The 17,333-nt window shown below is 40.4% G+C and overlaps 1 protein-coding gene across 1 annotated transcript in view; it reads left to right on the top strand.

Annotated features, from left to right (window-relative positions):
- TDRD12 (tudor domain containing 12) overlaps positions 1–17,333 on the top strand; it is a 99,955-nt gene that overhangs the window by 26,811 nt on the left and 55,811 nt on the right. The window contains exons 8-10 of the mRNA XM_054710540.1: positions 608–797; positions 1,444–1,536; positions 16,571–16,668. Coding sequence (XP_054566515.1) covers positions 608–797; positions 1,444–1,536; positions 16,571–16,668 — 381 coding nt within the window. The remainder of the gene's footprint in view (positions 1–607; positions 798–1,443; positions 1,537–16,570; positions 16,669–17,333) is intronic.

Genomic DNA, 17,333 nt, shown 5'->3' with positions numbered 1-17,333 from the left:
GAGATGGAGAGGGAGAGAGAAACATTGATGTGGGAGCAAAGCATTGAATGGCTACCTTATGGGCAACCCCTACTGGGGATCAACCCCACAACCTGGGCATGTGCCCTGACCAGGAATTGAACTTTCTGGTGCACCAGATTATGTCCAGTCAACTGAGCCACACTGGCCAGGGCTAGAAATATTTTCTTCCTGTCTTTGGATTGTTCTTAACAGTATGTTTTTAAGAGCAGAAATTTTAAATTTTGATAAGGCTTGTTTTATCAGTTTTTCCTCTTATGACTTGTATTTTGCCTTTGCACCCCGCCCCCCCCCCTCCCCCCCCCAGATCTTTGCGTGGCAAAGTTGTGTTAGCTCTTCAGTGCTTTTAAGAAGATTTTTTGTTTGGTATTTCATACAGATTCTTATTGTTTTTCTTATCTGGAAGAATGGTCAGAAATATCTGATTCATCATTACCAGTGCAACAATCAAGAGATCAAGTTCTATCAAATTATGTCCTATAAAATAATTTTTCTGAGGATCATAATTGTGGTTAAGTTTGGAATATTCTCTGAATAGTCATTTGACTATATTTGTCTTATAATTCATGAAATGTTTAAAATTGTACAGGTTTGTGTTAATGATGATCTGGTTGCAAAGAACTTCGCTTGTTATGTATCACCCATGGAGAATAAAAACCTTGATTCTTTAGAGAAACCAAGATTGAATATAAAGTCAGCATCCTTTCCCAATAAACTCAATCCAGCACTTAGTCTTTGGCCAATGTTTTTGCAAGGAAAAGATTCTCAAGGAATGGAAAGTGAGTAACTCCTCACCAATATGTTTCCTTTAAACTGTCTTATTTATAGGGATCTTAGTGTGTTTTTTAAACCTTTATTGTTGAAAGTATCACTTATGTCTCCCTTTTTCCCCCATTGACCTCTTGCTCTCCCCTTCCCCAATCTGAATCTTATTGTTTTGATATAAGTTATATAGATGTTTCCCTATACAGAGACAGGTACTCTCAATTTAATACTTAAATTATATACTTAGTGAATGTGTTACAAGTTTTGAGGTTCTAAAGCTGCTACAGTTTGTTTTTATGAGAAGAGGAAAAAAGTATTCTCAATTTCTTATTAACGGGAATTATGTTTTCAGGAGTCCATCCATGTGTTCATAATTCAGAGATACTGCCAAAACAAGATTTTGTTTGTTGACAGTTTTAGATACTTTTTAAAAGAACTAGTTAATAGCATGAACATAAGAGAAAAGTCAGTCATGGACAATGGAAACACTTCACCTGTTTCTACATTCAGTTTTCTTTAGTCCTTCACATCTTTCCTGTTGAGGAGCAATGTCACCTATAATCTTACTAGTAAAAGTGAGAGCAGAAGTATGTAAAAATTCACATTTGTATTTTGGGTTTAATTTCATGCTTTAATCCTGAAATATATTATTTCTGTCAGAGTCACATGGCTTAACTTTTCTGGAGCAGTCTCTCCAGCATTCGTGGCCCAAGCATGTTGTGAGTGATCCAGGGCCAACAGCTACTGTCCTGGGTAAGTTCTACTTGCTTGCTTCTTTTCAGATGCAGCATAAAACAACCCTCTTAATGGTATGAAGATAATAAGGGTTGTTTAGAAGGGCTATGGTAATTCTCTCTTTTCTTAATTTAATGGAACCAGTTTGTGATGTCTTGCTGAAAAAGATAATTTGCCTTGCAAATTAGTCGGTGCTCAATCCATACTTACAGGATTTGATTATAATGTAAGGAGCATAACAGGCACTTGTTCATGTAGAACTGATTTATTCCAGCCCGGATATAGATCAGTGATTGTTATTTATACTCAGAGTATACATATGTATATATGATTGATTTTTATTTTAAGTAATAGGATACATAACAATAAGAAAGAGACTTTTATGAGAGCAGAAATACCCAATCTTTAATTTCACATCTTTAAGATATTAAATTAATGGCAATTGTTGGACATGGGTGAAATCTGCCAGCATCTTTGATGCTTGGCTCACCCTGTGGTAATTCCTACACAGTGTTGCTACTACATTGGGTATATACATACTTGTGGATATAATATTTCATATGCATCCATAGTAAATCTCAACTAAGTTAAAGCTTTAGTCAACTAAAATATTCCCTATACTTAAAATTATTTTTAATTAGTTTGGTAATGTTCAATATAGAAAAATACAGATAATCAAAATTTCAAACACCTATCATTTTTATACCTACTTATTAAAATTTTAGAGTCCTTTTTCCAAAAGTTTTCCAGATGTGAGGGTGTGAATATAATTTTTATTTTCCAGAAATGGGATCCTACCATATATAACTCTGTGTAGTGTTTTTCACTTAATATATGGCTAAATTTCTTTCTAGGTCAAATGTGTCCAGTATAACATGGGTTTAAGGATATGGGCTCTGACATGAGACTGTCGGGATATCAGTCCCACTGCCTCCTCTGCGACGTGGGGAGGCATTATTTCTGTCGCATTGAATTGGTTAGGTGGGTCATTCATGTACAGAGTTTACATGGCCTCGCACCTGCAGCCCTGCCCCAGATGCTGATCTGCCTCCTGTAGGGGTCTTAAATGAGAATTGCTGCTGAAAGGAGCCTCTGGTGGGAATGTATTCTTTCCATTTGTGTTTCTTTCATTTTCATTGGAACAGGGAAAATACAAGGCATTTACATCGTGTTTAATCATTGCACAGCTTTCTATTGTGTGAATATGTCATTATTATTCTAAGTAGCCCCAGATTGCTGGACAGTCATTGTTTCCTATTGTTCTGTATTACATCAGTGTTGGAATCAACTATGCATGTCTTTGAAAAGGAAAGTTGATGGTAAACAAAATGTGAGATTTTACTGGATTGTCACGTAAAAACAAAATTATTAGCTTGGCTGGTATGGCTCAGTGGTTGAGCGTTGACTTATGAACTGGGAGGTCACAGTTTGATTCCTGATCAGGGCACATGCCCAGGTTGTGGGCTCGATCCCCCATTGTGGGAGGTGCAGAAGGCATCCAGATCAATGATTCTCTCTCATCATTGATGTTTCTATATCTCCCTCTCCCTTCCTGTCTGAAATTAATATAAATATTAAAAATAAATAAAAACCATAAAAAACACAAAACTATTAAGTGTTACTTATCTAAGCAAAGATTTATTTTTCCTTGTAATCATTGTGATTAATTTTTGGTATTTCTCGTTAAAGTTGCCTTATATTACTTTTTAATCAAAGTTTAATATTTTTTAAATACTTGGTTAAATAATCAAATAATATAGAAAGGCTATAATAAAAAGTAATTTTCTCTTGTCCAGCATCTTCTCATCCCAGGCTTTTTTCTTAGCCATTTATTTGGGCAGTTATCTCCAAATCTTAAAATAATTCTGATTAGATCTGAAGATGGCAACCGGCAGGAAGGTAGGGAGGGAGAGAGTATGAGAGAGTGAGGGAGCGATAGAGGAGTGTGTGGTGTGTGTGTGTGTATGAGCTAGGGACAGTTAGATCCTGCAGGTCTTCCAAGAGGCTGCCAAACTGGACAGACTTAGATGGCGAAGTCCCGCTGCCACCGTGGACACTGCGGGGGCAGCCAGTGCAGGCACAGAGACCACACCATCTTGAAAAACAGAGTTGCCTGAGACTAGGATCCTGGCCTCAGCACCACTCAGTTTGGTCTTAGACGCAAACCAGGACCTTGCAGCCACTGGGACAGAGACCTGCAACCACAGCTGCAGACGCAGACACCAAGAATCTAGACATCCCGGCCGCAGATTTCTGTGAGTTACAGAGCCCATCCCCCTCCCCTCAGGCTCACGGCAGCACCAGAGGAATGGCTAGACCCCTCCCCTTGCACAGGGCCGCAGCTCCGCTATAGGAATTTAAGCCTGGGCACTCGCGGACACTGGGAATTTGTTCCTCGCAATGCAATCGGGCAACCAAACCCCATGCCCACATAGGGCAACAGTGCCACCTGACTTCAATTTTGGGCAAGCGCACACGGAAGTCTTTTCTGCAGCACAAGAGTGGACTTCCTGCCGACACAGTGCTACTGTGCAACCCGGTCCCCCAAGCAGACCAGGGACCCTGATTCTCCACATGAGAGGCAGCACTGAGCACCAGTGACGACTCTGTTTCTCATTGTGTGCGCCTGGGATCCCTGATTCCCAGTGCATTCAAAATAAGAGCCAGTGACTCCAATTCTTGGTGAATGCACATACAGGGACCCTGATTCTCAGCGCGAGGCCGCACCAAGCAACAGAGACTCTGATACTTGATTCTTGGTGTGGGCACAGGGGGACTCTGATTCCTGCCACATGCTAGGGGACTCTTGATTTTTGACACATGCCAGCGGGGCCTCTTTTTCAGCATGGCACAGGTGAGGTCCCTGATTCTAGATGCACACACTAGGCCACACTGAGTGCTGGTGACTCTGATCCTGGGTGAGCGTGGCTCCCACCAACCCACGTCAGCCACATGTCTTGGTGTCAGAGCTCTTCAGTGACACTCGGATGGTGCGAAGCTCCCACTGCACACGGCCCAGGCCCACGCAACTCAGTGTTTGAACCTTCTAGTGATAGTCAGAATGGGGTGTCAATGACACAACCCCCGGAGGAAAGAAAATGAGGAATCACCAAGAAAGGAAATAAGTGAAACGGAAGCATGCAACATGACAGAAAAAGAATTCAGAGTAATGGTTGTACAGTTCATACACCAGATGGATGAGAAAATCAACAACCTATGCAAACATCAGGAAGAAATCAAAAGTGATATAGCTACAATCAAAAACACCATGGAAGGTTTCAACAGTAGACTAGAAGAAGTAGAGGACTGAATTAGTGAGTTAGAAGATAAGGTAGAGAAACAAGCCCAATCTGAATAGCAACTGGAGAAAAAAATTTAAAAAGCAGGAGGAGAGCCTAAGGGAGCTTTGGGACATCACGAAACGAAGTAACATATGTATAATAGGGTTGACAGAAGGACAAGAAGAGCAGCAAGGATAAGAAAATCTATTTGAAGAAATAATGACAGAAAACTTCCCAGATATAGGGAAGAAAAAAGATACACAAGTACAGAGAGTCCCAAGCAAGATGAATCCCAAAAGACCCACACCAAGACATGTCATAATTACAATGGCAAATGTTAACGACAAAGAGAGAATTTTAACCTTTTGCACTCGGATGTCGAGTATGACTCGACATGGTTAGCATCGGTAGCAGCTCGAGAAAAAAGCAAGCGAGTGCAAAGGGTTAAAGGCTGCAAGAGAGAGAGAGAGATACCTACAAAGGATCCTCCACCAGATTATCAACTGATTTCTCAACAGAAACATATCAAGCTAGAAGGGAATTGAAGGAGGTATACACAGTGATGCAAAGCAGAGGACTGAATCCAAGAATACTCTATCCAGCAAGACTATCAATCAAAATTGAACGGGAAATCAGGAGCTACGCAGACAAAAATGGCTAAGGGAGTTTATCACTACCAAGCCAGCAATGCAAGAAATACTAAAGGGAATACTGTAAAAAGAAGAAATAGGAAGGGAGGAAGGAACACATGCATAAAGTACAGAAATGGCTACAAACAAATACCTGTCAATAATAACATTAAATGTAAATGGATTGAATGCTCCAATCAAAAGACATTGAGTGAGTGAATGAATAAGAAAACATGACCCATATATATGCTGTCTACAGGAGACCCACCTTGGAACATGGGACTCACACAGACTGAAAGCGAAGGGATGGAAAAATATCTTTCAGGCAAATGGAAATGAAAAAAAGATGAGATAGCAATACTTATATCTGACAAAATAGACCTCAAAGTGAAGGCCATAACAAGAGACAATGAAGGCCACTTCAGAATTCTAAAGGGATTGATACAACAAGAGGATATAACTCTGGTAAACATTTATGCACCAATGAAGGAACACTCAAATACATGAAAAAACTTCTGGAAGATATCAGGGGAGAGATTGACAGCAACACAATCATAGTAGGAAACTTTAATACCCCATTAACATCACTGGATAAATCATCTAGACAAAAATTAGCAAAGAAACATCAACTTTAAACAACTCACTAGATCTCATGGACTTAATTGACATCTTTAGAACATTCTACCCCCAGACTACAGAATATACATTCTTCTCATGCAACATGGAACATTTTCAATGATAGACCACATATTTGGATGCAGGCAAAGTCTCTCCAAATTCAAGAGAATTAAAATCATATCAAGCATCTCCTCAGATCACAATGGAATAAAATTAGAAATCAACTAAAATAAAAACAATCACAAAAATTCAAACACTTGGAAGCTGAATAGGACACTATTAAACAACTAGAGGCCCGGTGCACAAAATTCGTGCACGGAAGGGGGTTGTCCCTCAGCCCAGCCTGTACCCTCTCCAATATGGGACCCCTCAAGGGATGTCTGACTGCCCGTTTAGGCCTGATCCCACCGGGATCAGGCCTAAATGGACAGTCGGACATCCCTCTCATAATCCAGGACTGCTGGCTCCCAACTGCTTGCCTGCCTGCCTTCCTGATTGCCCCTAACCGCTTCTGCCTGCCAGCCTGATCACCCCCTAACCACTCTGCTGCCAGCCTATTTGCCCCCAACTTCCCTCCTCTGCCAGCCTGGTCACCCCTAACTGCCCTCTCCTGCAGGGTTGATCACCTCCAACTTCCCTCCCTTGCAGGCCTGGTCCTTCTCAACTGCCCTCCCTTGCAGGCCGGGTGCCTCCCAACTGCCCTCTCCTGCTGGCCATCTTGTGGTGGCCATCTTGTGTTCACATGGGGGCAGGGTCTTTGACCACATGGGGGCAGCTATATTGTGTGTTGGAATGATGGTCAATCTGCATATTACTCTTTTACTAGATAGGATAGAGGCCTGGTACAGGGGTGGGGGCCAGCTGGTTTGCCCTGAAGGGTGTCCGGATCAGGTGGGGGTTCCCTTGGGGCATGGGGCGGCCTGAGCGTGGGGCGGCCTGAGTGAGGGGCCTGTGGTGGTTTGCAGGCCGGCCATGCCCCCTGGCAACCCAAGCAGAGGCCCTGGTATCTGGAATTTATTTTCCTTCTACAATTGAAACTTTGTAGCCTGGAGCGGAGCCAAGCCTGGGGCTCCCTCCGAGGCCGGCAGCCATTTCTGTTGGGGTTATAATTGAAACTTGGTTGCCTTAAGCGGGTGGGCCCGGCCAGGGAGTGCGGAAAGCTTTGCTTCCCCTGTTGCTGGCAGCAACCCTGGCCTGCTCTCTCAAGCTCCAATCTGCCGCCATTTGTTTAAATTTATTTACCTTCTATAATTGAAACTTTGTAGCTTGAGTGGAGGCTTAGGCCTGGCAAGGGCAGGTGGAAAGCTTGGCTTCCTCTGTTACCTAGAAAACCTTGCTCTCTGTGGCTGTAGCCATCTTGGTTTGGGTTAATTTGCATGCTCACTCTGATTGGTTTGTGGGCGTGGCTTGTGGGCGTGGTTTGTGAGTGTGTCGGAGGTATGGTCAATTTGCATATTTGTATATTATTAGGTAGGATGAGTGGGTTACCAAAGAGATCAAAGAAGAAATAAAACACACAATGGAAACAAACAACAATGAAAACACAACAATCCAAAATCTTTGAGACACAGTGAAAGCAGTCCTGAGAGGGAAGTTCATAGCATCAAAAAACAAGAAAAACTGCCGAAACCAGTTTGGCTCAGTGGATAGAGCGTCGGCCTGCGGACTGGAAGGTCCCAGGTTCGATTCCGGTCAAGGGCATGTACCTTGGTTGCGGGCACATCCCCAGTGGGGGGTGTGCAGGAGGCAGCTGATCGATGATTCTCTCTCATCGATGTTTCTAACTCTCTATCTATCCCTCTCCCTTCCTCTCTGTAAAAAAATCAATAAAATATATTTAAAAAAAAAACAACAAGAAAAACGTAATAAATCATCTAACTCTGCAACTTGAAGAATTAGAAAGAGAGCAACAAGAAAATCCCAGTGTGAGCAGAAGGAAGGAAATAATAAAGATCAGAGTGGAAATAACAGACATAAGAAACAAAACAAAACAATACAAAAGATCAATGAAACCAAGAGCTGGTTCTTTGAAAGGATAAACAAGATTGATGAACCTTTAGCCAGGCTCACCAAGAAGCAAAGAGAGAGGACCCAAATAAACAAAATCAGAAACAAAAGAGGTGAAATAACAACAGACCCCACAGAAATACGAAGAATCATAAAAAAATGCTATTTCTATTCCAACAAACTGGTCAACCTAGAAGAAATGGACATATTCCTAAAAAAATACAATCTTACAAAACTCAACGAGGAGGAATCAAAAAATATGAATAGGCTGATAACTATGGAAGAAATTGAAGCAATAATAAAAAAAACTTGCAACAAACAGAAGCCCTGGAACAGATGGCTTCACAGGGGAGTTTTATCAGACATTCAAAGAAGAAATAAAATGTATCATCCTCAGACTATTCAAAAAAATTCAAGAGGAAGGAGCACTTCCAAGCTCTTTCTATGAAGACAGCATCACCCTAATCCCCAAACCAGATAAAGATAATACAAAGAAAGAGAATTACAGGCCAATATCCCTCATGAACATAGATGCCAAAATCCTCAACAAAATTCTAGCAAATTGAATCCAGCATTACATTAGAAAGATCATACACCATGACCAAGTGGGATTTATTCCAGGGATGCAAGGATGGTAGAACATCCACATACCAATAAATGTGATACATCACATAAATTGAGAGAGAAAAACCATATAATCATATCAATTGATGCAGAAAAAGCATTTGAAAAAATCCAACACCCTTTCTTGATAAAAACTCTCAGCAAGGTGGGAATAGAAGGATCATACCTCAACATAATAGGAGCCATATATGACAAAGCCACAGCCAACATCATACTTAATGGGCAAAAACTAAAACCATTTCCCCTAAGAACAGGGACGAGACAGGGATGACCATTCTCACCACTCCTGTTCGACATAGTACTGGCAGTACTAACAATTGCGATCAGACAAGAAGGAGAAATAAAAGGCATCCACATTTGAGAAGAGAAGTAAAACTGTCCTTATTTGCAGATGACATGATATTGTACGTTGAAAACCGCAAAGACTCCATAAAAAACAACAAAAAGAAAACAACAACTACTAGACTTAAATGAATTCGTCAATGTAGCAGGATACAAAATTAACACCCAGAAGTCTATGGCTTTTCTATACACCAATAATGAACTCACAGAAAGAGAAATTAACCTTTTGCACTAGAATAAAGGAATCGAGAAAAAAGCAAGTGAGTGGAAAGGGTTAAAAAAGCAATCCCATTCACCATTGCAACAAAAAAATTAAGAAACCTAGGAATAAACTTAACCAAGGAGACAAAGGACATGTACTCAGAAAATTTCAGGACGCAAAAAAAAGAGATAGAGGAAGACATGAACAAATGGAAGAATATACCATGTTCATGGATTGGTAGAATCAACATCATTAAGATGTCCATACTACCCAAAGCAATCTATAAATTCAATGCAATCCCCATTAAAATACCAATGGCTTACTTCAAAGACCTAGAACAAATGCTCCAAAAATTCATCTGGAATAAAAAAAAAAAAGACACTGAATAGCTGCAGCAATCTTGAGAAAGAAGAACAATGTTGGAGGGATCCCAGTACCAGATATCAAGCTATACTACAAAGCCTCTGTTCTCAAAACTGCCTGGTACTGGCACAAGAACAGACATATAGACCAGTGGAACAGAACAGAGAACCCAGAAATTGACACAAGCCAGTATGCTCAATTAATATTTGACAAAGGAGGCAAGAGCATACAATGGAGACAAGACAGTCTCTTCAATAAATGGTGTTGCGAAAACTGGACAGATACATGCAAAGAAAAAATGAAACTAGATCACCAACTTACACCGTACACAAAAATAAACTCAAAATGGATAAATGACTTAAAAATAAGATGGTAAAGCATAAAAATCTTAGAAGAAGATTGCAGACAAAATTGCAGACATTTGTCGTAGCAATATCTTTACCAACACAGCTCCTAGGGCAAGAGAGACTAAGGAGAAAATAAACAAATGGGACAACATCAAAATAAAAAGCTTTTTTACAGCAAAAGAAACCATCAACAAAACAAAAAGAAAGCCCACTGCATGGGAGAACATATTTGCCATTGTTATTTCCAATAAGGGTTTAATCTCCAACATTTACAGGGAACTCATACAACTTAACAAAAGGAAGATAAACAACCCAATCAAAAAATGGGCAAAGGATCTAAATAGATACTTTTGACGGAGGACATTCAGAAAGCCAAGAGACATATTGAAACATGCTCAAAGTCACTAATCATCCGAGAGATGCAAATCAAAACAACAATGAGGTACCACCTCACACCTGTCAGACAGTTATCATCTACAAATCAACAAATGACAAGTGCTGGAAAGGATGCGGAGAAAAAGGAACCCTCATGCACTGCTGATGGGAATGCAGACTGGTGCAGCCACTGTGGAGAACAGTATGGAGTTTCCTCAAAAAATTAAAAATGGAACTGCCATTTAACCCAGTAATACCACTTATAGGAATATATCCCAAGAAAACAGAAACACCAATCAGAAAGCATAAATGCACCCCTATGTTCATAGCAGCGCAATTTACAATAGCTAAGATTTGGAAACAGCCTAAGTGCCCATCAGCAGATGAATGGATTAGAAAACTGTGGTACATCTACACAATGGAATACTATGCTGCTATAAAAAAGAAGGAATTCTTACCATTTGCAACATCTTGGATGTATCTGGAGAGCATTATGCTAAGTGAAATAAGCCAGTCAGTGAAAGATAAATACGACATAATCTCACTCATTTATGGATAATAAAGAACATTACAAACTGTTGAACAAAAATAGAGGCAAAGAACCACCGAAAAGACTGTCAAACTACAGTGGGAATGTAGGGAAGGGTTGGGGGGCAGTAAGAGATCAACCGAAGGTCTTGTATGCATGCATATAAGTACAACCAACAGACGCAAGACACTGGGGGTGGGGGGCGAGGGCAAGTGCCCGTGGGTAGGGGTGGCCAGTGGGAGGGTTGGGGGTGGGGGAAGGGGACATATGTACTACTATTTGTAATACCTTAAACAATTAAATTTAAAAACCTTAATTAGTTTATTATTTTTAGGTTTATCAATTCTAAATATGGTCTTGACATCTATGACAGATCAGCTTTCATTCCCCTTATCCACAAATATTTATTCATCAGAATGTCATAAAGTGTTCTAGCTGGTTTGGCCCTGTGGATAGAGTGTTGGCCCAAGTCCTGAAGATTCCTGGGTTCAATTCCGATCAAGGGCATGTACCTTGGTTATAAGCTGGGAGGCAACCAATCTATGTGTCTCTCTCACATCGGTGTTTCTCTCTGTGTCTCTTCTCTGGCCAATGTGGTTCAGAGGTTGAGTGTCTTCCTGTGAACCAGGAGGTCACAGTTTGATTCCCAGTCGGCACATGCTCAGGTTGTGGTTTTGATCCCAGTTGGGGGACATTCAGGAGGCAGCTGATCGATGATTCTCTCTCATCATTGATGTTTCCATTTCCCTCACCCTTCCTCTCTGAAATTAATAAAAAAAATATTAAAAAAAAATTAAAACTGCCTTATGACCTAGTTATTCCACTTCTGGGATTTATCCAAAAGAAACCCAAAACACTAATTTGAGAGAATTCCTATGCTTATTGCAGTGTTATTTATAACTAGAGGCCCGGTGCACGAAGTGCGTGTATGGGGTGTGTGTGCGGGTTGTCCCTCAGCCCAGCCTGCACCCTCTCCAATCTGGGACATCCCTCTCACAATCTGGGACTGCTGGCTCCTAACCACTCGCTTGCCTGATTGCCTCTAACCACTCTGCCTGCCAGCCTGATAGCCCCCTAACTGCTCCCCTGCTGGCCTGATTGACGCCTAACTCTCCCCTGCCAGCATGATCGCCCCTAACTGCCGTCCCCTGCATGGCTAAGGGGACTGGGGGACTGAGGCTTAATGAGGCAGGGCTGAGGGAACTGGGGTACTCTGGTTGGATGAGGCGGGGCTGAGGGGAATGGGCGCTGCCATCTTGTGGCTGTGGGCTTGCCATCTTGTGAGGATGTGACAGTCAATTAGCATATTCTCTCTTTATTGGCTGTGAGCACTGGCATCTTGTGAGAAGGTGATGGTCAATTAGCATTTTCCCTCTTTATTAGATAGGATAACCAGGATATGGAAGCAGCTCAGGTGTCCATCTGTAGGTGAGTGGATAAAAAAGCTGTGGTACATTTACACAATGGAATACTACTCTGCCATCAAAAAGAAGAAAACATTACCCTTTGTGACAGCATGGATGGACCTGGAGAATATTATGCTAAGTGAAATAAGCCAGTCAGAGAAAGGTGGCAAGTACCATATGATTTCAGTCATATGTAGAATCTAATGAACAAAATGAACTAACAAGCAAAATTGAGACAGACTCATAGAGAGCAGATTAACAGCTTCAGGGTGAGGGGTGCGGGGCTTGGTGGTAGGGGTGGAGGGATTGAGCAAAACAAGTGAAAAAGCTCATGGACACAGACAACAGGGTGATGATTGCTGTAGGGGTGGATGGAGAGGTGGGGAGGTGGAGGAGGGTAAAGGGGATAAATGGTGATGGAAGGAGACTTGACGTGGGTGGTAAACACACAGTACACAGAGGATATGTTGTGGAATTGTGCCCCTGAAACCTGTATAATTTTGTTAACCATAAATAAGTGCAAAAAAAGAAAAAAATTAGTGTATACATGTGAGTATACAGTGTTTCCCAGTATACATTATTTTATATTTATGATGATATATCTCCTATGTAGATTTCTAGAAAAAGGACTTCTGGGTTAAAGGATGATTTTATTAGAACACTGGAGGCCTGGTGCATGAATTTGTGGATGGTTGGTTCCCTTGGCCTGCCTGGTGATCAGGGCCGATTGGGGAGGGTGCCAGCCTGCCAGGGAGAGGGACCATGGGAGGTTGGACCCAGCAGCAAGCTAACCCATGGCCGATTCTGCTCCTGTCTGGGTCTGGGGTGTGGGTGAACCAGATTAGGGGCTGTTAGGGCCCCAGCAGCAAGGTTTGGGTCAGTGCGTGTCATAGCTACTGGCTGGTCATCTGGTCATTCGGTTGTAATGGTCACTTAGGCTTTTATATATATAAGTTGCCAGGTGCTTGTGCATAGGTGCCATATCATCCTGGAGTGTCACTGCGAATCTAGGGAGATTGTGCCTGTTTTTGCCCACAGCCTCACCAGCAGAGGGTATTCCAAGTCTGGGTTTTTTTTCAGTCTGCAAGTAAAAAATAGTATCTTAGAGTAGTTTCCATTTTTCCTATTATAAGTGCCACCTATGATTTTGTAAAAAGTCATGTACATTTATTGTGGTTAAATATGTATGCTGTTGCAAAAGGTAAGATTTCCTTTTTTATGGCTGAGTAGTATTCCATTGTATAAATGTACCACAGCTTTTTTATCTACTCACCTACTGATGGGCACTTGGGCTGCTTCTAAGATCTTGGCTATCCTACCTAATAAAATAGTAATATGCAAATTGACCGCACCTTTGCTACGCCCAAGCCATGCCCACCAGCCAAAGCCACACCCATCAGCCAATCAGGGCGAGTATGCAAATTACCCAACAAAGATGACGGTTAATTTGCATACGCTGAGAGAGGGAGGAGTGAAGACTGAAGACAACTTAGAAGGAAGAGGGAGGAAAAGCGGAAAGCAAGGTGGCTGCCAGAGGGAAAGCCTGGTCGGGGTGGAGCGGGGCGGGCGGCAGTGGTGAGCAGGTGCAGGCGAGGTGGCCGCAAAGGCAGCGGCAGTGGCAGCGCACGCGGCCGCAACAGCCGCTTGCAGGGTTATCCTGCAAATGGGCTACTAGTTGTAAATAATGCTGCAATGAACATATAGAATATGTTGATACACAATAACACACTAAGTAAATGTTGGTTATTCATAGTATTATTGCACTACTGGTTTATTACTTTTTCCTCAAGTACATATGTTAATAGTTTATACTATTAACTGTTAGTTCAACTTCCAGTCAGGGCACATAACCTAGATTGTGGGTTTGATCCCTAGTCAGGGAGCATATGGGAGGAACCACTGGATGTTTCTCTCCCTTCCTCTTTCTCTAAAATCAATTAAAAACATCTTCAGGTGAGGATTAAAAAAAAAAGATAGTACTTCATTTTCTTCTGATCTCTGACTCTGTTGATTATTCTTTTCTAAGTTCTTAGTATGTCCTGTTGATTGACTTTTTAGATTTTCTCTGTACCTTGATATTCTGTAGTTTATTTAAAATATATTTAAGAGTGGATGGTTCAATATTCATTTATTAACACTTGGAATTTTTCAATTACCGAATTCATGTTTAACATGAATTTCTGAAAAGTATTAAATTTTAATGTTTTCAAAGATTTTTTTCCCTACCTCTCTTCCTGAATCTATTGGCCATAAATTAGTGTTTGTTTTTTTATTATCCTTTTCTAGCTTCTTTTTTGAATTTTTCATTTCTCTGAACTGATTTCTGAGAAGTTTTCTTAATTTAATTCTTTAAATTTCCATTTTTCTCTTTGCTTCTAGTTCAGTATTTACTTTATCTTTTGAGTTTTCAATTTTATGACTATTTCTTACTGCTTAGAATTTTACTGGTTCTTCTTTATGTGTGCCTGTCTTCATATCCATCTGTTTTGTTTCATGTATACTATTTCTTCTTTTATCTCTTGGATATTTTCAATAGATTTATATAGGAGTTCTTTTTAGACTGCTGTTTTATCTTCATTTCCTCAGGTGTGAAGCTTCACCTCCTCGCAGACCTTTGTGAGGTGGTTTTTTTGGTTTGTTTTTTAATTTATGATGGCATCAAACGAATTTGTGATTTCAGTGATTTATGTAATTCAATAGGTGAAAGGTATATCTTGTCTTCTTTCTTTTAATCCTCACCTGAGGATATTTTTTCCATTGATTTTTAGATAGAGTGGAAGTGATGAGGAGAGGTAAAGAGAAACAACGATGTGAGAGAGACACATAAATTGGTTGCCTCCTGAATGCACCCTCACCGGGCCTGGGGATTGAGCCTACAACCAGGTTTTGTGCCTTTGTCCACAATCCAACTCGGGACTTTTCAGTCTGTGGACTGACACTCTATCCACTGAGCCAAACCGGCTAGAGATATACCTTGTCATTTAATTTGTGTTTCTCTTTTTGATACTTAGAGTAAACACTTTCCCAGAATTGCTCTGTAATACTCTAATAAGTGATTGCTGGGTTGAATTTCTTTTGTTTTTCTTTTCTTTGAAGTCACATTTTAATTTTTACCCAGCTTAATTATCCATATTATTCACTAAGCAAATTTTGTCACTTTTCAAAAGTCAGATTTAGTCCTGGAGGATAAATATATTTGAAAGAGTCTTCTTCAGAAATTTGCCACTTCCTGGTCATTCAACTTCAGCTTGTTTTCTAATATGTTTTCTGTCCATTGTGCTATTAAGAAGTGAAATGCACTATTATCCCAAACCGTTTCTGAACTGAGTTATAATTGGTGTTCCAGTTGTTGCTATATAACAAACATAATATTCAGTGATGTGAAACAACCATTTGATAATGCTCATGGATTCTTTGGTCAAGGATTCAGTATGGGCACAGTAGGAAGGCTTTAACTCTGTTCCACAGTGTGTGGGGGACCTCGGCTGGGAAGACTCGAAGGCTGGTGGTAACTAAATGGTTTGATTCATTTGAAGATTTATTCAGTCCTATGTCTGGCAGTTGATGCTGGCTTTTTCCTGGGACTTCAGCTTGGGCTGTCATATGAAATTCCTATCGTGGCCTTTTCATGTGGTTGCTTGGACTTTCCTCCCAACTATGGTGACTGGGTTTCAGAAGTAAGCTGGAATCCAGGAGAGCAAGTCGCAGTACATGACATTTTTGTGATCTAGCTTTAGAAGTCACATAACGCCACTTCCATGTTGTTTACAAGCCCACCCAGGCTCATTGGAAAGGAGTATAGAGCCCATCTCTCAGTGGGAAGAAGTGTCAAAATCACATTGTAAGAAGAGCATGTGTGTTGGGAGACATGTTCTGGCCCTCTTTGGAAAGTAGAGTATGCCAAGTTACAACAGTATATTATATTTAATTCTTAGTAAGCCAGTGTAAAGGAATTTTTAAAGTATTTTCTAATAAGAAGGGTTGAAACAAGATTTTAAAATTTAATTTTCTCAAGAGACCAACCAAAGGACTTGTATGCATGCATATGAGCATAATCAATGGACAGAGATAGTAGGAGGGTGAGGACATTTGCTGGGGGTGGGAGTGGCTGGGGAGAGGTCAATGGGGGAAAAAGGAGACATATGTAATACTTCAAACAATAAAGAATTTAAATTAAAAAATTTAATTCCCTCAAGTAAGATTTAATATAAAAGTCTATTCCATAATAGTTTTATACATTAAGATTTTATTATTATACTTTTAAAATATCCTTTTTGCCGTATTTTCTATTTATTAATAACACCTTTTATCACTATTTTTATTTTTCAGATAAAACTATGAAATGTAAAGTGGATTCCTTGACTGGTTCACCTAAAAAGATATCTGAAAAGAAACAACAGTGCATCTCTTTAAAAGATGTAAATAAGGTTGTTTTTTTTAAATGTTCATTAAATATACATTTAATATAATGTTAATTTTAGAATATTCTCCTTTAAAATCTAGGAACCAAAAATGTTTTTGTTAAAAAATCTTTGGCTATGATAATTCCATTCATGAAAAAGTGTAGTTTGCATGTTTGCTCTATTTCAAAAGAACAAAAACTCCAGCCAGCTCTCGCTTTGTTCTTGGCCTAGTGGCCTCTACAAAATTCAGTATTTATCCTCATTAAAATTTTTTTTTTATTTATTTCAGAGAAGAAGGGAGAGGGAGAGAGATAGAAACATCATTGATGAGAGAGAGTCATTGATCACCCTCCTGCACACCCTACACTGGGGATCAAGCCTGCAACTCGGGCACACGCCCTGACCGGGAATCAATCTGTGACCTCCTGCTTCAAAGGTTGACGCTCAACCACTGAGCAACACTAGCTGGGCTATCCTCATTTAAACAATGGTGTGAAAATCTGGGATTATGGGATACTATAATAGTTAAGTTCAGTACTAACCTGTCCTTCTAGTCCCTTTGGCAATAAAGGTGAAAGTTATTATAGGACATTTTAAATACTGAAATGCCAGCTCCTACTATGTGGATACTTCAATATAATGGTTATAGCAATGGCATAATCAGTTCTTTTTCTCTCTCTATCTGTGTT

The sequence above is a fragment of the Eptesicus fuscus genome, chromosome 21, assembly GCF_027574615.1.
Source record: "Eptesicus fuscus isolate TK198812 chromosome 21, DD_ASM_mEF_20220401, whole genome shotgun sequence".
NCBI classification, from domain to species: domain Eukaryota; kingdom Metazoa; phylum Chordata; class Mammalia; order Chiroptera; family Vespertilionidae; genus Eptesicus; species Eptesicus fuscus.
Note: the sequence above shows the minus strand (reverse complement) of the source record. Positions and strands in the feature narration are given on the sequence as shown.